The sequence below is a fragment of the Rhipicephalus sanguineus genome, chromosome 3 (genome assembly GCF_013339695.2).
Source record: "Rhipicephalus sanguineus isolate Rsan-2018 chromosome 3, BIME_Rsan_1.4, whole genome shotgun sequence".
Taxonomy (NCBI): Eukaryota; Metazoa; Arthropoda; class Arachnida; order Ixodida; family Ixodidae; genus Rhipicephalus; species Rhipicephalus sanguineus.
In genome coordinates, this window is record NC_051178.1 from 179,905,347 (window position 1) to 179,926,443 (window position 21,097).

Consider the following 21,097-nt stretch of genomic DNA (forward strand, 5'->3'; position numbering starts at 1 on the left):
TAGTTCGTTGGGCTACGGCGAACGAAATCACTCTGGAAGTTCAATGACCTTTATTGTCTTGGCTTAGCGAGTATCAGCGCTTGCGTAAGCCTTCTTTGGTAACCTTTACCCAGTGTACTTATCTTGACCAAAAAAGGATGAATTTGACACAGATAGCACATGTATAACCGAAACCAATTAGACCAATGACCCGTTAGGCGCTGCCGTAACAGGATGCGTCCACACGTCTTATGGCACATTAGTAGTCTTCATCTCTTGCATGCTTGCTGGGCTTCGACGCCTCCTGCTTGTTCTTCTTCCTCTTTTGCTTTTTCTTCTTTTCATTATCGGCAGTCTTTAGCGCCTCACTTTCGACAGCTATCTTGACCGGCCCGGAAGCGTGAATAGGGATCACTTGCACAGTGTCCCTCTGGCTGGCACCAAAGTGGAAACGTGGAACTTCCGAGTAACCATTGGCGAAAACCGATGACGGAGCGTTTTCGAGGAGCAACGTGGGAGGCCAGACCACCTCACTCTGGTTCGCCTGTCTGTTTGTGATTGGCGGGTTCGCACCGAAGTTGAAGCCGTCAAATCTCCCAATGTCGGAGTGCGCACTGCCGAACATAAATGGTGATGTGGAATGGCCTACCCCACTCACCTGGCTGTTCGCGATCGGTGCGTTCGCACCAAAGGCAAAGCCGACGGGCCTCCCAATATCGGGTATAGAGTAGCCGAAAGTATGTGCCTCGGTCGCTGTCACGGTTGTTGCGGGAGGGCGCTTCTCCTTACTCTGTTTCACTTGACATTTCTTGCTTGGCGTGGCTGCGGATGGATTCCCTGACACAAACTGCAGCACCTTGACGTCTTCGTGGGCAGCCTTGAACGCCGGGGCGACGACTGCATTGCCGGTCACGTTGAAGGAACCTTTACGCTTAGGCTTCTGTTGCCCTGGCGAAGCGGCGGCCTTGGTAGCACCGTCATGGTCATTGGACTTCCCCTTGGTCTTGTCATCAGGCTTTGCCTTGGGTTCGGCCTTCTGACTCGTGTCACCGCCCACGTCCATCTCACCGCTTCTTGCTCAGAGGTGTCTCAGGGGCTGGCGAGCTCCTGGAAGCGGCCGGCGGACAACGACGTTCAGCCTCTGCGCCCGACACGTTCGATTGTGATGACGATTCTGATTTATGTCACGTTCCCACTTAGGAGAAGAGGTGAAAGAACGGGTTGAATGGTTGGTTGAAAAACCTAAATTTTTATTTACACAGAGCTGGTCTGGCAGCTTCCCCTAATTGTTCTTTTTGCGGAGTACATGAGTCAACATAACATTATCTGATTCACTGTAACAGATACTCTTCCTTGCGCAAATTGACTTTAGGTACCGTCTTCCGACTCCTTAGATTGGAGTTAAGTGCACCAAATGTACTTTCATTCGGGGCTTTGTCCCTTGGATACAGTGACGGGAAGATTGCCGATGCCCTGCAGGAGTTTATTAAAGGTTCACAGAGATTTAGGCTATAGAATCAATCTTTCCTCTTGTTTTTCTACTTTTCAAAATTTCTTTATTCTTTTTTATTCAAATTCTCCGCTTCATTGTTTATATGATTTTCTATTTCTATTCTTAATTTTTCTTTTCATTTTACTTCTTTCCTCTTAAATAGAAAAAATCTACGCTTTACTTTAACAATTAGATTTTAAAAACTATCCGGTTCTTGGCCAATCCCCCAGCGTGGGTGTGTGCCAAAGTTATAGGATCTACTCTACTCTACTCTACTGGGGTCCTGCAAGGCGCGCGTCAGAGCGCAGCGGGTGTCAGGAAATAACTCAAACGGAGGCCTGATTGTGGGAGGAAAATTGGAAAATCAAATACAAAAAGACAATGATATTAATGATAGTAATAATAAAATCTGGGGTTTTACGTTTCAAAACTACGATATGTCTATGGGGCGCGCCTTAGTGACAGACTCCGGAAGTTTCGACCGTCTGCTGTTCTTTAGCGAAAAGTCAGTTTCGCCTCAAGCAATGAATGCGAGAGCAAGAAATTGGCATGTCACAGGAAGAACGGCAAGCAGCTAGAAATTTGCTCCGCGCTACTCAAGCACAAAAGAAGCAGGAAAAGAAAACACACAAGGCGAGTGCGAACTAACAACTCTCTCAGCCCGACATTTGAAGCACGCTGCTCAAACACAAAGAAGGACGCACGAAAAGAACGCACAGGTGTACAAAGGACGAGCGCGAACTGTCACAGTCGTTACTTCAACTAACCCTTACTTTGGCTCTTCTAGCTAGCAGCTCAGTCCTTTCGCAAACGTGGCCGCTGCAGCGAGCGAAGTGACCTTTGTGTGGTATATAGCTTCAACGTAAACTTTGCATTGAAAGCCCAAGACGTACAAAACTCCCCCTCAAGAAATAATCGTGCGAGCACGGTCGACCACGCCCTGTGTGACAAAGTACAAGTCGAAGGCGCACATCCCAACTGCGGCGAAACACCAGGCAGTTTTGGAATTGGGGACCCAAGAACTTCGCGAGCCGCCAGGATGCATGCGCAGAACGCAAGCCACTCTCGGACTCTTGCGCTCGCGTTATCGCGAGACCCTGCAGCAAACAAAACCGCAGACAAAACAGGCTGCAAACAAAACCGCAGAGCGCGCGACCTCAAGAGAAGAAAATAAAGAAGGCGCTTGTCAGTGGCACGTGAAGCCACGGCTTACGTTCCCTGCGGGCGTCGATTCTGGACACTAAGTAAAATTTCATTTGGCTCTAGTTGGTACATATTCCTGAGGCTAAAATTACAGCACAAACGCTTTGTCACTAGTACGGGAGTGAGCAGTCAGAGTAACAGAAATAAAACAAGGATATAATTAAAACTGCAGTACAGAATAAAGTAGGCAGTAATAAGGAATTCGAGAGAATAAATTTTACTTCATTAGTGAACAGGGAAATAATCACAGAAGGGTGAAGCAAAATCAAACGTAAAGATAATCCCTTTGTTTCAATTAAGGCAGCCCTGGGACCTTTTTCGCAGCAAAGATGTTTGCCTCTGTTCAGTCGAGATTTCTAATGGCGTTGTCGCCCCTCCGCCTCACCCCCTTGCCCATAAACACCGTTACAGCCACTAGCGACAGTGGTCACCCAGACAGAGCTAAAACGGCAGCTGGCGAAGTGTGTGTGTGTATGTTGAGGTTATTTCTTTTAGGTTTTTATGTAGGAAATGATGTGGCAGTTTACACACTGAGATATCCCCGCTGATATTCCATATATAGATACATACATGTACAAATAGTTCTCCAGGAAATTCATCTGGTGCTGCTCTATATGTGCCCAGCATGTTAAACACCGGACTTGTCAAATTTTAACGAGCTAGCGTTAAAAAGCGCGTTTGGCAGAAATTTCGGTGTCGGCGTCGGCGCTGGTGTCGACGTCGTTGTCCGTGAGCGAAAAATCGCGATAAATATCATGGGTTCGAGCCGCAATCGAACCCAGGGCTCCGGCGTGACAACCAGGTGTTCTACCACAGGGCCACGCCAGTGATTGAAACACTTTCAATAATAAAAAAAAAAACCGCTGTGCATGTGCTATACAGTACGAGGCGTCCCGTGAACTCCCGTAATATTGCGTGGCAGAAGCGTAGAAGCGCATTAGGCGTCACACCATATGAAATGCGCAACTAGTGGATGGTTTAAAGGCCCGCGCATTACAAAGCACTCAGGCATAAGTCATCATAATCGTCAGCAACAGCATCCACAAAGCGTGAAGCTGTGTTGGTGCGCGTATTGCCCAGCTCATGCGTAGTGGGTACTTCGCTAATACGCAGAATGATGAATTATGGCGTAACGGGCAGCTCACAACTTTACATGCAGCAGCCATTCCAAGACAGTTTAAAATGGCCAATGTTAGGTGCACCAATTACGCTATTGCTGTCTATTCTTGACGGCGAAGCTAAAACGTCCTTCAAGTATTTGTTTGCTGGTTTTAATCCTTTGACACGCTATGTACTGAATTGTGTACACCACTTGTTCTTGCCACTTGTAATGACTAGGGGCTAAGAGAGAGCAAGATACATTGAGCTTTGGATGAAGTGAACCTCCTGCATAATAAATTTGTCCTCATTTAACTTGATATTGCAGTGTACTGTTGTATATGATGTTTGCTGAAAGCACTGCACTGTTCGACTAGTCGTTCGACGTGCCCCTTCCCGCGAGCCACGTCAAAGGTACAATATTTCTTTGCTCCAAATGGACATACCCGAACACGAATTCGCCCCATATTTCTGGCGTAAGATTTCATTCTATTAATGCAAAAACGAAGCATGAATGACTTCACAATAAATAGATATTTAATTACAATTGAATTAGAATTAGTTATTATAACACACAAATTAACGCATTATGAAATTTTTGTTGCAATAAGATATCGAGTGCCTCGAAATTATGTTGTACCGCTTTGGCGCACTTATAGACAGTCATTCATGGGTGGCTTCTGAAAGGCTCAAGATAGTACAATCCGAAAAGTCGACACCGCACCAAACAAAACATGCATTGGGGAGGCTAACTTAAATCAGAAATATGGTGCAAGTTGGTTCACGTTGAGCATGATTAAAATAACTACGAGAAGAACAGAAATAGACACGATGGCTAAGTGGAGAAAATGGAAACAGCAAATAGGGGTGGCCTCATGCAACTAATTTATGGTAGAAGTGCTGCACTGCATAGCAGGTTATTGATGAATGCGAGTACTTCGAGCAGGTTAACATATCCCAGCTTCAGCCGCTCCGCCCGACTTCCGGAGAGCATATGTCCTAAATGTCTGATTCGTTCATAGAAAGGCGTGTCTCTTTCAGAATGTTGCTGTTCATGACACAACCACAGTGGCTACGAGATGACACAGCGTCTCCTGGGGAAATAAGCCATTGGGTTGCGGTCAACGAAATCCATGCGACAGTTCAATGACCTTAATTGTCTTTTACAACAGCGAGGCTTGATTTAGCGAGTATTCGCGTTGGCGTAGGCATTCTTTCCTCGGTACTCTTTGTCCAGTCTACTTGTTATGACAGTTCCTGAAGAAAGAAGGACGAATTTTGCACGGTTAGCACAGGATAACCCAAACCAATTTGGCGAATGGCCCGTCAGTCGCTGCAGTAGCAAGATGCGTCCACGCGTCTCACGGCGCATTAAGAGTAGGGGTCATCTTTTACATGCTTGCTGGGCTTAACCACCCCCTGCTTTTTCTTCCTCCTCTTTTGCTTTTTCTTTCCATTATCGGCAATCTTTTGCGCCTCAGCTTCGACAATTATATTGACCGGTCCGGAAGCGTGAATCGGGATGACTTGCACTGTGTCCCAGTGGCTGGCAGCGAAGTTGAAACCTGGAACATAGGGGTGACCATTGGCGAAAACCGATGGCAAACCGTTTTCGCTGGGTAACGAAAGGGGCCGGGCCACGTCACTCTGGTTCACCTGTCTGCCTGAGGTCGAAGGGTTCGCCCCGAAGCTAAAGCCGGAAGATGTGCCTGTGTTCGACGGGTTCTCACCGAAGCTAAAGCAGGGAGATCGAGCACTGCTGAAACTAAATGTCGAGGGCGTAGCCATGGCCGGTGCGGTGGAGCAGCGTGCCGCACTCTGGTACACCTGGCTGCCTGTGACCGACGGGTTTGCACCAAAGCTAAAGCCGGGAGGTTGAGCACTGCCGAAACTAAACGTCGAGGGCGTCGCCATGGCCGGTGCGGTGAAGCAGCCTGCCGCACTCTTGTTTACCTGGCTGCCTGTGACCGATGGGTTTGCACCAAAGCTAAAGCCGGGAGGTCGAGCACTGCCGAAACTAAATGTCGAGGGCGTCGCCATGGCCGGTGCGGTGAAGCAGCCTGCCGCACTCTTGTTCACCTGGCTGCCTGTGACCGATGGGTTTGCACCAAAGCTAAAGCCGGGAGGTCTAGCACTGTCGAAACTAAATGTCGAAGGTGTCGCCATGGCCGGTGCGGTGAAGCAGCCTGCCGCACTCTTGTTCACCTGGCTGCCTGTGACCGATGGGTTTGCACCAAAGCTAAAGCCGGGAGGTTGAGCACTGCCGAAACTAAACGTCGAGGGCGTCGCCATGGCCGGTGCGGTGAAGCAGCCTGCCGCACTCTTGTTTACCTGGCTGCCTGTGACCGATGGGTTTGCACCAAAGCTAAAGCCGGGAGGTCGAGCACTGCCGAAACTAAATGTCGAGGGCGTCGCCATGGCCGGTGCGGTGAAGCAGCCTGCCGAACTCTTGTTCACCTGGCTGCCTGTGACCGACGGGTTTGCACCAAAGCTAAAGCCGGGAGGTCGAGCACTGCCGAAACTAAATGTCGAGGGCGTCGCCATGGCCGGTGCGGTGAAGCAGCCTGCCGCACTCTTGTTCACCTGGCTGCCTGTGACCGATGGGTTTGCACCAAAGCTAAAGCCGGGAGGTCTAGCACTGTCGAAACTAAATGTCGAAGGTGTCGCCATGGCCGGTGCGGTGAAGCAGCCTGCCGCACTCTTGTTCACCTGGCTGCCTGTGACCGACGGGTTTGCACCAAAGCTAAAGCCGGGAGGTCGAGCACTGCCGAAACTAAATGTCGAGGGCGTCGCCATGGCCGGTGCGGTGAAGCAGCCTGCCGCACTCTTGTTCACCTGGCTGCCTGTGACCGATAGGTTTGCACCAAAGCTAAAGCCGGGAGGTCTAGCACTGTCGAAACTAAATGTCGAAGGTGTCGCCATGGCCGGTGCGGTGAAGCAGCCTGCCGCACTCTGGTTCACCTGGCTGCATGTGACCAATGGGTTCTCACCGAAGCTAAAGCCGGGAGGTCGAGCACTGCCGAAACTAAATGTCGAGGGTGTCGCCATGGCCCGTGCGGTGAAGCAGCCTGCCGCACTCTTGTTCACCTGGCTGCCTGTGACCGACAGGTCTGCACCAAAGCTAAAGCCGGAAGATCTGCCTGTGATCGACGGGTTCTCACCGAAGCTAAAGCCGGGAGATTGAGCACTGCCGAAACTAAAGGTCGAGGGCGTCGCCATGGCTGATGCGGTGGAGGAGCCTGCCGCACTCTGGTTCACCTGGCTGCCTGTGACCGATGGGTTCTCACCGAAGCTAAAGCCAGGAGATTGAGCACTGCCGAAACTAAATGTCGAGGGCGTCGCCATGGCTGATGCGGTGGAGGAGCCTGCCGCACTCTTGTTCACCTGGCTACCTGTGACCGACAAGTTCGCACTGAAGGTAAAGCCGGAGGGTTTCCCAACATCGTCGATAGGGCAGCCGAAAGTATGTGGCTTAGCCGTTGTCATAGGTGATGATGGCGTAAGCGTCACCTCACTCCAGTTCACCTGGCTGTTCTTGCTTGGAGCGGCTGCAGAAGGATTCGCTGACCCAGAGTGCAGCGCCATGACGTCTTGGTGGGCAGCCTTGAATGCCGGGGTGACGACTGCATTGCCGGTCACGCCGAAGGATCCATTAGGCACAGGCTTCTGTTGCCCTGACGCAGCGGCGTCCTCCTCCTTGGTAGCACCATCATTTTCCTTGGGCTTCCCCTTGGTCTTGCCATCGGGCTTGCCCTTGGATTCGTCATTCTCACTCGTGCCACCGCGCACGTCCATCAGACCGCTTCTTGCCCGCAGGTGTCTCAGGGGCTGGCGATCTCCTGGAAGCGGCGGGCGGACGACAGACGTGCGGCCTCTGGGCCCGACATTATCTATTATGATGATGATTCTGAATTTTTTGCCTGTGCCCACTTAAAAGATGAAGATGATAGGGTGTGAAGAAGTTGCCGCAGTACAGAATAAAGTCTTCGTTAGTAACGATTATACAATATCAATTTTGCTTTAGGGATTAGGGAAATGAACAGAGAAGGGTAAAACAAGAACAAACGCAGCGACATTCATTGTGTTTCACTTAAAGAAACTAACATTTTGCTGCTATGCCAGGAGGTTCTAGTTTGTTGGGATTTTTCGTGGGGCTGTTCGTCTCACGCCTAAACTGGTACCGCCACCTAGCGACAGTGGCTACCCAGAAAGAAGTCAAACGGCAGCTGGCGAAGCAGGCATGTGGGTTGACGTCACTACATCCGTAATCAATCAATCAATCAATCAATCAATCAATCAATCAATCAATCAATCAATCAATCAATCAATCAATCAATCAATCAATCAATCAATCAATCAATCAATCAATCAATCAATCAATCAACCAACCAACCAATCAATCAATCAATCAATCAATCAATCAATCAATCAATCAATCAATCAATCAATCAATCAATCAATCAATCAACCAACCAATCAATCAATCAATCAATCAATCAATCAATCAATCAATCAATCAATCAATCAATCATTTATTTAACGTGCCCAGGAACAACCGTAAGGTCTTTGTGCTGGCGCACGCAAAAAAAACAATAAAAATAAACAATACAATACAGACAGTTTTCAGAAATAAAAAGAGCAAAAACACGTACACAAAGAGAAATGAACACAAAAGGGGAGGTGTAAAATAAGACAACACGAGAAATATTGACGGGGAATAAAAAATTAGATTGCATATATACAACTATGCGGAAAGACTGAGAAGGGAAAACTAATAATAATAATAATAATAATAATAATAATAATAATAATAATAATAATAATAATAATAATAATAATAATAATAATAATAATAATAATAATAATAATAAAATTTGGCAGATCCTACGAATTTGGTGGTATCATGCGAAGCAGACAGCGAATAGTTCTGTGCTGCATTTTTTGGCTTTGAGCCAAGCGTTACGAGGTAGATCGATGTGTTTTTGTAATTGTAGTAGTTGTGTGCCCATTGTGGGCTTACCAGGCACGTCGACAGCACTGGCATTTATAGGGTAACTTATGGTATGACGTAATGTCAGCACTCATGTTAGAGCACGTACGTCTGTATTATCGAAACGAAGTGCATGCTTTCGCATCCCACCATGGTTGCCACTAGGGGGAGATGATGTGCAATTTCTTATTCTTTGCATTCGTCGGGTCAACCCTGCAGACGCAAGTTTTTACCAATGTCTGCTTTCGCCGTTCTTTGGTAGATATAAACTTTCAATCACCTGTGGCACAAACCCGTTTACCACGGGCCCTGTGGCGCATTCCCGTATACCACGGCCCGTGGTAAACGGGTTTGTGCCACACATGTCTGGATGAAAGGGTTTGACGACGTACGCGACAGGATTTTCACGTTATTCATGTCATGGCCCAACAGTCATATTCGTCAAATCCTCTTACCCTCCCATGCCAATTTTGGTCAACAACAAGTTAAGGAGGCGAGCATGAGAGCACCCAGACCTAGGCGGCTAGATAGATAGATAGATAGATAGATAGATAGATAGATAGATAGATAGATAGATAGATAGATAGATAGATAGATAGATAGATAGATAGATAGATAGATAGATAGATAGATAGATAGATAGATAGATAGATAGATAGATAGATAGATAGATAGATAGATAGATAGATAGAAACGCTCAATGTGCGAGAGGTTCGGTAAGAAATGCTTCGCATTTAATATTATTGATAATAATAACAATAATAATAATAATAATAATAACAATAATAATAATAATAATAATAATAAAGATGTAAATTTCGTGTTTACGAGCTGTCCGCTCGCGTTTTTCTCTCGCCTCCGCTAAACTGAGCTCCCAGCAAGTGTGTTCGGAAACTAACGACCACGTTGTTTACTAGAACTTATAAAGCTTTTTTTTTCTGCGCAACAGGGAAAGTGTCGAAGTGCAGGAAGGTGATGACACTGGCACTGGGTACTTTTAATGCAGCTCTCACAAACCTATGCGGACTCACGACGGTCACTCAAATATGATGCTTTCTTAAACTCTAACATTCAATGCGCTGTGTACAGTTCTTTTCAACATTCTGCTCCATCTTTCGTTGGTTTCAATTTTTGTTTCTTCTAGCGTCGACTAGCAGGTTACAGCACACACGTAAGTTTGTTGTAATGCGGCAAGAATAAGGACACACACATAAAAAAGTCACAGTTTTGCCACAACGGCGAAACGATGAATGTGGTAGCAACCAATTGGAATGCCATACGAAGAACGGCAAGCTGCTGGAAACTTGCTGCGTGCTGCTCAAACACAAAGAACATACAAAAAGAACACACACAGGGTGAGCGCGATCTAACAACTGTCACTGCTCGACTCTTGCAGCGCGCCGATCAAACACAAAAAGTCACAGTTTCGCCGCAAGGGCGAAGCAATGAATGCGATAGCAAGAAACTAATGCTATACGAAGTGAGGCTTGCCAATGGATACTCTCAGTTTGAACAGCGCTCTTGTTGCAAAGGCGGCCGAAGCAGCGACGGAAACTAGCGTGCTTCAAGTGTCGAGCTGTGACACTTGATAGTTCACGCTCATCTTCTGTTTGTTCGTTTAGCGGCGTCCCTTGAGCTCGAGTGACTTTCGTACGCTCCGTAACACGAGCGCGGACATCACGGTGAAAGCCTGAAACATCCCTCTTCCCCTCACCACGAGAAAACCGCGCAAGCAGACAGCGCAATATAAGAAGAAGCGAGCTCGCTCGCCGACGAATCCGCCCGTCGCGCTCCTCGCGCCATCTCGCTGGTAATGAAGAAACGCTTATAAGCGCCTGCCGTCTCCGAGTCCTGCCAGCGGTAAAGGGTGTGTATAAACGCTCGCCGTTAGCTACCCATAGGATCAGCGCTTTCTGGCGCAGTGGTTAGCGTCACGCGCTGCGGACCGAGAGGTCGCTGGTTCGATTCCGCGCTTCCGAAGCATTTTTCTAAATTATTTTTCTTTGGGACTTTATATATGTATATATATACATACTTATACATATACGGTGCATGACGGCGGTGACGGCGACGGCACAATCCAGCCGAGACTGTCCATATAATTGCTATCGCAATAAAGCAGCACGCATGAAAAGAACGCACAGGTATACACAGGACGAGCGCGAACTAACAACTGCCGCAGCTGCTACTTCAACTTGCCCCTACTTTGGCTCTTCTAGCTAGCAGCTGGCAGCGAGCGAAGTGACCTTTGTGCGGTCTATAGCTTCAACGCAAACTTTGCGGTGAAAGCACAAGGCGTACAAACCTCCCCCTTCAAGAGATAAGCGCGCGAGCATGGTCGACGAAGGCCTGTATGTCAAAGTACAAGTCGGAGGCGCACATCCTAACTCCGGCGAAACACTGGAGAGTTTTTAGAATTGGGCACCCGAGGAGCTAAGGGAACCAAGAAATTTGCGAGCCGCGTGGGCGAATGCGTACAATCCAGGCCACTCCTGGGCTCTTGCGCTAGCATTATCCCAAGATCCATAAATCGAAAACGAGCGTGGGTCAGCAGCGAGACGACGGAAACGCAGCGCGGGTAACGACGCAGCATGGCCCGTGTCTCTCTGGTCTCGCATACATTTAATTTCGCCACGTGTGGCGTCCCGTGCGTTTTACCCAACGCCGCCTGCGTTTTGTCCTACTCAAACGCTGCGGCTCCTTAGAGCACAAGAGCAGCCGGCCCAACGCAGCTACTAGCGGGGCGAAGGCCTTTAAGGCCCGAACACACGTACGCGTTGCAGCGCGTCAACGCGTGACTTTTTGACGCGGCGTCGCGCCCTCTCCTTATGGGGAGAGAGGGCGCGCGGCTACACGAAGCTGCGCGCCCTCCCTCTCCATAGGGAGAGGGCGCGACGCCGCGTAAAAAAGTCACGCGTTGACGCGCTGCAACGCGTACGTGTGTTCGGGCCTTTAGAGCGCGCCCTTCGGGCCCTCTCGCGGGTGACAGCGAACACGCTGAAGCACCTGCAAGCGCTGCGTACCGCTAGCGGTAATAGGTGGATATAAATAACTCGCCGTAAATAATTGTTTGGGTTCAACGTCCCAAAACCACGATATGATCATAAGGAACGCCGTAGAGGAGGGCTCCGGAAGGTTTGACCACCTGGGGTTCTTTAACGTGCACCTAAATCTAAGCACACGGGTCGCACGCTTCGGAAAATTTTTTGGAGTTATTCTTATTTTTGGCTTATATATATATATTATATATATATATATATATATATATATATATATATATATATATATATATATATATATATATGCGGGAGGCGATGGCGACGACAAAAGAACCCGCCTAGAGTTTCCATATAATTCCTATCGCCAGAAAAATTCCGCGACACACAGCGCTAATGTCTAGTCTAAAGCAGCAGAACTGTATATTTCGCGCTATGTGCCGTCAGATGTTCACTTTACGGTGTGCCCTTGTGCCTGCCGTGCTACAATGCAGTAAAAGATGTTATACAAGAAAGCCCAACAAGCCACTCTTATGGATGGCGCTCAAGCTCAGGCAAACGTTTTAGATGCGAAGCATCTTATGGCGGATTTCAAAGCGGCGGTGGTGGTGGTGGTGTGCGGCGTGGCCACCCTTACTGCGCATGCGCAAACCCTTTCCACACACCTCCTCTCCCACTTCCCCTCCCCCTCTCCCTCTTCTCTTACTCCCTCCCCTTCCCCTTCCCTCTCTCACTTCCCCTCTCCCCTCCCGCTCTCCACTTCCCCTCTGAAACGCGGGCTCGACATGCCGAAACGCTGCTTCGCGTCGCCTCATGGTCCCCTTTAGCGGAGATTTATCTTTTCCTTTCTCTTTCAAGCGCGTACAACAAAAAGAAAAAGAAGCAAGGAGGTCTCTCCATCGCCTCGAATTTTCTGTTTTTGTGTCTTGCACATCTTTCAAGGTCTGCCACTTGCTCTCAGGGAATGCGCGGAATATTCTTGTAGATAAATCTTCAGCAAAGCATCCCAAAAAACGTCGTCATGGTGCCAGCATCTTCTTCAGGGGAGCTGTATATGGCACGCCTCCTTGATTTCTTTGTGTCGTTATCCGTATACAGAAACTCCTTGTGCCCTCTAGGAAGAAGTGGAACTCACAACACTCACAACAAGGCGCCAGGAGTTTTATCACTTTGATGCCTCAAATAAGTATTTGAAGCAGTAAACTCATAAAACCCCTGTTGCCTTCTAGAGAGCTGTGGAAATACTAACGCATTAACGTGATAAAAATGAGTCAGCCCGTTATTTAGGGAACTTAAAATGCGCTGGGGACTATACACCAGAGTAGAAGAAGACAGGGCGAACGCAGACTAACAACTCCTTTATTGAAACCACGCAAACGTCCTCCTAGAACAACGCGCGTGCGCAAGTCTGACCGCGTCACGACGGCCGTGTGAACAGTCATGACCCGCATGCTATTTCTAATGCATGGATTCGTCCGCGTGATGTATAGATGAATGTATGACCGCGTGATGTATGGATTCGTTCTGTCTTTTTCTACTCTAGTGTCTCGTACCCAGTGCAGTTACCAAATTAATGTGTTACCAACTATCACAGTCACCAACTGTCACCTACTACCACAATACATGCTCCATCAGCCAGTGCGTGTTTCGCCACGTTATACTCGGCGACAACTTTCCTTGACAGCACTGTGGAAGCTACAGAACCGAAGTGCATGCCTGCTACCGTGCCAAGAAATAGTACTTACGTTTACTGATAATTTTCTCGTTTTTCTTGCTCAAATAAATGTTGCTTTATTTATTATGAGACTGAAACAGTTGCGGGAAGTCGTAGGTAAAATACAGTTATTGTTCACCTCGCAAGAATGCCTTCCTTTTCTTTCCATTTCTTAGACAGCACCACCTTTTCAGCATGCCCGTTTTCCAAAGTAAACATGGCGTCCGTGACGTAGTGGGTCAGTGTGCGGCCGCAAACGCACCGTTTAGTTCTCCAAGAAAAATGTACTCGTAATATGACACTAAAATGTACTCTGAACAATCGAAATGTCTCTCCCGTTCACATTCCCTTCACAATTTTCGTGAATATGTTTTCTAAACGCGTTAACGATGCGAGCGAGCACAACCGAAATCAGCCGCAAGCTGCCGTACTACATGCGGAGCAACACGAATGTGCGGAAGCCCCGCCTCCGTAGCCTTCGCTCCAATGTCAAGATAAGTTGTCGTCGAGTATAGTCGAGTCGAGGCGTTGCGTTGGCATGGCAGTCCGTAGCAAGTATGGGGTGGGGCCGCTCAGTGTGACAACACCCGACGAGCAGCGTGCTTATGAAGAATACTTATGAAGAATGGCGACGACAGGAAAGACGGGAGTATGCCCGTCAGGAAGCCCATAGTTTCCTCACTAGGTACGCGAGGGAGGTGCGACAAGAAGTGAACGCTTACTTTCTGTGCGGGGTCCTATGCCACGTTGCTCCGTAGGTTATATTGTCATTTAGCGGGCTACTGTCATTCCGTCTAAAATGTTGGTCTTTTGCCCATTTACAGTGTAGGGATGGCACGGGAACGAAGTGGTGAAAACCCAACAACACGTCTCAAGAGGAATGGGCCAAGGAGGGGCGAGATTACCACGCATTTCGCAGCTGTGAAGCGTGAAATTGCGTTATCCCCCGATGATGCTACTTTTCCGCCATTATCCGGGTCATTAGTTCGACAGCTCCTGGTGCATGCCTTTGCAGAGATCCTCGCACGAGTAATAAACTTTCACTAACAACGAATGTTGCCTTTTCGTTCTTTAGTTGTGCGCTGCTGCTTTACATGTAGTGTGCCTAGTGGTGCGGAAAGCAGGGCTCAGCGTTACGATGAGATACGGCGTATGCAAGTATGCTGCCGGTGCCTCGACGGTGGTTGAAAAAGGAAGAAAGAATGCTCTGTTTCTGCAAAAGAATCTGACGTATCTGCCCTACGGCATCTTCTACGATGCCGACAAAGGCTGTCAAGAAAACCGCGCATCCTTGTAAAAAAGAACATACTCGTCAAAGAAACTCTGGGGTTTGTGGCCCGAAAACACCAGCCACAACGTTTGAACCCGAAGATAATGCTCATTTCAGAAAATCTTTATCTTTTACTGAAGCATAGTATACAATGAAAAACATGTCCCCTTCATAGATAACGTAAACGGAGGCTGACCAAATATCTAACCAGCAATGTAGTACAGTGTCCGAAATTTTTCTTTAGCACACGGGTAAGAGTCTGTGGTCACTGAGTTTCCGGTGTGTGTACGTAAGATAAAACAAAACGAAAAATACTTTAATAGCATAGCGATATCATTGATAACACGTTTCCTAAAGATTAAAACAAAATAACATGATTGAAGCTGAGAAGATATAGGAAAACGGAAATTGTGCGAGACATTACTGCTGCGTGGACGCATAATAGCCAATACAAAGAAAACTAATCTTTTGAGGCCGTTGTCTCGATTTCAAAAGCCGTAGATACGTTCACTTCCACATACCAAAGACACGAAATTGCGAGAAACGTTGGAATCATCGACAAAGGAAGTAGGAAACGCATTGCCATCACGAGCAGGGACCGCATGGCAAATTAAGTTTCTGGAAACTTCAGAACCAACCTAACAGAACGAAGTCTGTCAATGGAAGGCTGCATAAACGTGATGAGAATGCGGGGGGTGGCAACAGGAACGACCTAAAATAGAAAACACTGGTTATGAATTCAGTTTAAACCATACAAGAGGGGAAAAATGAGGTTGGTGATAGTATACGTGACTAGAAACGATGGCGTATAATGTCTGCCGACTCTTTGAGCCATAAACGCAATTTCTAAGCGGGGCTCACATAATGCCAAGGGAGTCCACTAAGACCTATGAAAGAAAAATACTCGTAATAACTCTGAATGTCTATGGAATGCAGCGACAGATATTGAGAAACAGTGCGCACTGTCAACGAACGTCGCAGTTCCATGCAGTGCACATTTTTTTATTGGCGCAAGGGGGGAAGGTGAGGCAGCTTTCGCAGTTACCACCGCTATTCTGTACATAATAGCCAACATATGTGCCACCAGATCGCAAGCTTCGAGTTCACATGCTGCAGAGATTGCGCCCAGTGAAACGAAATAACGAGGCTCTTTTGATAAACCCGGCTTTGTATAGCTCGGACGTCGTTTTAAAGATGATATAGGCTGTTATACGAAGCCTTTATGAAAACCTCTGAGACATCTTCCCTGCGCCTCGCAATTTCTTTCCACGAAGGCGGTGTTCTTAATAACGGCCAAGTTTGGTGCAACGCGCACTTTTCCTGCAGTGCGACGATGCCGTGCACGGCCATCTCGTACACATCCCGGCCACAGTCCTGGCTCGCAAACTTTCGAATAAGCGACGTTCGCGACGCATGCACGCCTTCTGGCTTGATGCTGTTCGTGTGAATAATATACATGTCGCCATAACTATCGCTATGCTTCGAAAAACGGCAGGAAGTGGAAGATGAAAGCTGCGATGAAAAATCCGTAAACAGGGGGTGGGTGCTCGAGCCGACGTCTCGACAAGCGGACTTGTCTTCTTCAAGGCTGGAAGTGATTTCCTTAGTTATCGTGTGTATATGCTTCGTGCCCTCTCCACCAGAAGGAAGAAGGGGTGGGGGAGGGGCCACCGTGACGACTGGGTGAGTCATAAGGAATGCGGAAAAAAAAGGAACAAAAAGGGGGGGGGGAGACGGGAGGGTATACGTTTCACTGAATGATTGTCAGTGGAAGCACGTGGCAGTTTAACAATAGTAGGTTCGAAATTCCTAGAAGAAAGACTTAACTCTAATTGGTTTTCGTTGTGCATGTACCATACCGAATAGATTCAAGAGCCCCCTTAGAAACGTTAATGCCAGCTGGCTGGAGTGTATTGAACTTTGAATAAGGTATGACTGTATATTTTCTGTCTCTTGTGGACTGGAAGTTTGACTGAATTATGTAAAGTTTGAGATCTTCGAAGTTGTGACCTGCTACATTAAAATGATGTGCCACTGCTCTGGGTAACTTCTTCGCCGTGTCCGCGCGATGCCCGTTTAATCTAACATTAACAGGTTGTCCTGTTTCGCCATTGTTCCGTTTTTTACAATATGAACATTCGATCATGTAGATAACGTTTGAACTAGTGCAGGTAAAAGTAGATTTTACATGATAGACGTAATCACTTCCGGTGCTTTTAACTATAACGTCATCTTGAAGGTGCTTACAAGTCTTACATCTTGGACGAGAACAAGAGAACAAGGTGTTATGTGGGCAGTAGAATGAGGGTTTACTTTTGCGTGCACTAACATGTCCTTAAAATTCCTATTGCCGCGATACACGACCTTTGGCACTCCGGGAAACGCTTTTCTAAGGCGCTCGTTGCTTGCCAGTATGGGGTAATACTTACGGAGGATATTATTTATGTTTGGTAGCGCATTTGAGTATTTGGTTATAAATGCTGGCGGCTGGTTAGGCTGTGCTACGGGGGCCCTTTGAGCTAGTGATGATTTCCTATCTAGTTGACATGATTAGTTGAACACCTTGTTTAGAGCATCTTGCGGGTAATTTCTTTTAACTAATGTTTCCTTTAGGTTGCTTAAGTGGTGAACTCTACTCCATTCCCTCCTCCTAACCCACACTTCCCTTTCCACTACCTTGTTACACTGTAGTATACGCGGCTATGCTATGCTTCACCCTTCTCCCGTCCTCCTTTCCCTCAATCCCCTTTCCCATCCCTTGCTCTACTATACTATACGTGGCTATGCTATGCTTTCTTTGTCTCTTTCTGTTTCTTTCTATCTCTTTCTTTCTCTCTCTTTCTACCCCGTTGTGCGAGGAGAAATCTGGCGAAGTCAAGTGAACACTCGGCGGGCACGCAATGTCGGCGTTACTAGGTGTAATAGGTGCGCGGTAGCCAAGAATGCCGGCGCAAAACCATGGCTCGAGTACGCGAAGGAGGATGCAGCTATGCCAGGTGGTTGCTAGGTGACCGAAGGGACGTCGTGGCTAGACGGAGTAGGTGCGGGGTCGTAGCAGCTTGGCGCGGTGATGCAGAGCGTTGCCGGAACTAGGCGAAGCGAGGCGCAGCTGTGCCAGGTGGTTGCTAGGCAAAGCGCAGTGACGTAATAGTTAGTTGCAGTTTTTGTTAACACTGCGCGGCACAATGAAGAGGTTAAACAGCTCCGCTCTTAAAAAAGAAAAAAAAAAACATGCCCGAGCAGTTAATTTTAGGTGCACGCCGAAGAATATCGGTTGGCCAAAATTAAGTGGCATTCCCACCGGCGACTCACAGAAGTCCGCGATGGGCGGCTGAGGAGACATCCACGGAGACCGATGTTCACATCGCGGCGATCGCTACGTGCCTTTCCTCAAACCTTCAAACCCCCAATCGCTTCTGTTTGCGTCCGTTTCGTTGCAAGGTCACGTCAAATAACCTTCGGCGTATTGCCACAAGCATTCCGAAGTCGTACTCATGCACCGCTGTTGGGTTTAGCAGCTTTGCGACTCCGGCAATAGAGCGGGATAATCGGTGAGTGAGCGACTTCTCCAAAACGGTCGCTTTTCGACCAAAGCGACCATTTGCGACCGTAGCTTCGCGACCAGCTTGTCGCGACTGGCCATCGCCGGTGCGAATGCGCCCCCAAATCCAGAACCCCCCCCCCCCCCCCGCTGTGGCGCGAAATGGATGAAGAAGTTTTCTTATAAAATGCATAAGTAATGTGCTGTGCTAGCAGGAAGTAAGAAAGCTCACACTTTTCTCGCGTAAGCAACACAGCAGCACATATTAATGAAAAAGAAAGTATCATAACTCAGGTTTTAAGTCCCAAAACCACGATATGATTACGTGAGACTCCGTAGTGGACAGCTCCGGAAATTTCGACCACCTAGGGTTCTTAACGCGTACCTAAATCTAAGCACACGGGCCTCTGGCGTTTTGCCTCCATAGAAATGTGGCCGCCGCGGACGGGATTCGATCCCGCAATCTTTGGATCAGCACTCGAGCACCGTAACCACTAGACCGCCGTGGCGGGTGAGAAAGAAAGCGTGGCGATTTTACGGGATACACGGAGCTGCACGCAAGGCAGGTTCTCGCGCATCTTTTGCATTATTATACATGGTCTATACAGGCGTAGATGCAGATACTTTTCACAATAAGGCGCTCGTGGAGTTACACGAGGATCAATACGAGGAATAACGCATCAGACGCATCCTCTCCTAAGTCTTTTTTCGAACCATTTCGTTGGCACTATTTCTGTTGCTTCTAAATATAGTGAGATGCAATATAAAGAAGCGTCTACAAAAAAAAAAAAAAAAAGACTGCACGTCACAAAACGCCCAAACACGAAAAAAAAACGCAGAATATAGAGCAAGTAAGGCCCCCGCAATTCTCGTATTTGCCAGGTCGAGATGGGATACGAGAACCGCAAATCCTGGGTAATCATAGGGAGGGATCAACCGGGGTGAATGGCTGCCCGGATTTGTGCTGTAGCAGAGAGGCACGGCCGACCTTTGTGAAGTGTGTGGGCGTATTGAGAAGAAACAGCTCAGGGGGAAAGAGGTGTCACAGAGCCGGCGTTGGTGTATCTCGCCGGAAGCAGAGAGATAGAGAGAAAGACGCAGATCCCTGACTTAGCACCTGCGTTTTGCCACCTGCCGCCGTGTTATATTTCGCGATGAGAGGAGTGGACGAGACAGATGCTCGGCAATGAGACAGGGCAATGGTGCGTGGCATTACAGCTACTTTATCGCAGACATGAAGTTGATAGACGCGAGAGCACATCCGGAAGATAAAACCATCTAGCATGAGAGGAGGTGTGTTGAGGCTAAACGTAATGTAACGTTGTGGTAACTCCCCCAGTCGCGCGCGCGCGCGCGTGCGCGAGCGCGCGCTACACACCAACACACACACACACACACACACACACACACACACACACACACACACACACACGGAGAGAAAGAAAGGGAATGATGGAACGATAAAAACTGCAACCGGCACGGTTGCAGTTTTTGAATAGTCAATTAAAACTAAGAATGAATAAATTTGAATAGTCAATTAAAATTAAGCATTCAGTGACATAACGCGGAGATTTTTGTTTAAGCATTGATTACAAAGAAGGGCGTAAGCTCAACAATGAGCATTTTACAAGAGTAACCGTTCAAGACTCGGTAATATGAGCCCGTCACACGGTCTTAAGCTCACTCCTACCGGGAATTATTAACAATTCCATACCTGACTGCTTTTATTTGATCAATGATGACCAGACTTGAGAGACAGGTCTAATAGGAATATTTATCGTAGCGATGGCCTATCGCATATGGCTGCGCATTGTCAGCAGTGTGGTAGATGTAAACCCCAGCTCAGTGAAACTCGCATAGTATCACGGCATCATAATCAGACAACTCGAGAGATTATCGAGGCTTGGCACATACAAAAGAAAAGGAGTCACGCAAAAGAGGAAGGAAGAAACAAGCGGAAAGACAGGGAGGTTAGCATTCTTAGCCGGCTGGCTACCCTCGCTGGGGGAGGGGTAAGGGGAATAAAAGATGATAGAAAAGAGATGTTACAAAAAAATGAAGAGAAAGAAAAGGAAAAAGAAAAAGAGAGGTGAGAAAAAGGAAACGAGAATATGACCTTAGAGTGTCTCTAGCCTTGCCGCAGAACAATAATGCTTTTAGCCTTCTGTGCTAAACGGACTCGGCCAAGGTCCCAAAACCCTTTGTTCCGACAAAGGGAGATTGAATTTATCGGGCATTAGAAAGTTCTTGTCTTGGCGCATAAACGGGGACACCCACAGAAGATGGGAGAACGCTTTTGGTGCAGTTTACATGGTTTTGGCCATTCCAGTAGTAGGAGTAGGAATTCGTGAATGCACCCAAGCCACAGGCGGCACAGAAGCGCCTTCAGCTCGCGATATTCCTGACGGAAGACGGAGCTAGATTGGGATCCAAGTTTAGACGAGCGTGTAATTCGCCGAGTTCCACTGGGCAAGTTATCAGGTGCCAGCGAACAAAGTCTTGTGCTGCGTCGGTTCTGGAGGCGGTATATCTGCGTAGTGGTCACTGCGTGGATCGAGCGGCCTATCCGCACGGTATTACAGTATATAGAACAATGACCCGGTCCACTGATACGCATGTGTGTTGTTTCTCGACTGCATGGTGGTGAAAGCCTTATAGGAGCGATTCTGCTCATTAGGACCATTGAAATGACATATACACTGTCGGCGAGAAGATGGACTGGAAGGTTCTTCAATTACAAATTCGTTTCGTGTTGATGATGTCATCTTTTTGATTTTTATGGTGATTGACGTGTGCATTCGAAGAGACAGAACC

At 47.8% G+C, this 21,097-nt stretch overlaps 1 protein-coding gene across 1 annotated transcript; it reads right to left on the reverse strand.

The window, feature by feature from the left end:
• Window positions 1-5,143: 5,143 nt before the first annotated feature.
• LOC119386139 (nuclear pore complex protein DDB_G0274915-like) lies at window positions 5,144-7,567 on the reverse strand. The gene has a single exon (XM_037653483.1). The coding sequence runs from the start codon at window positions 7,565-7,567 to the stop codon at window positions 5,144-5,146; it is 2,424 nt and encodes an 807-aa protein (XP_037509411.1).
• Between the last annotated feature and the right edge of the window lie 13,530 nt (window positions 7,568-21,097).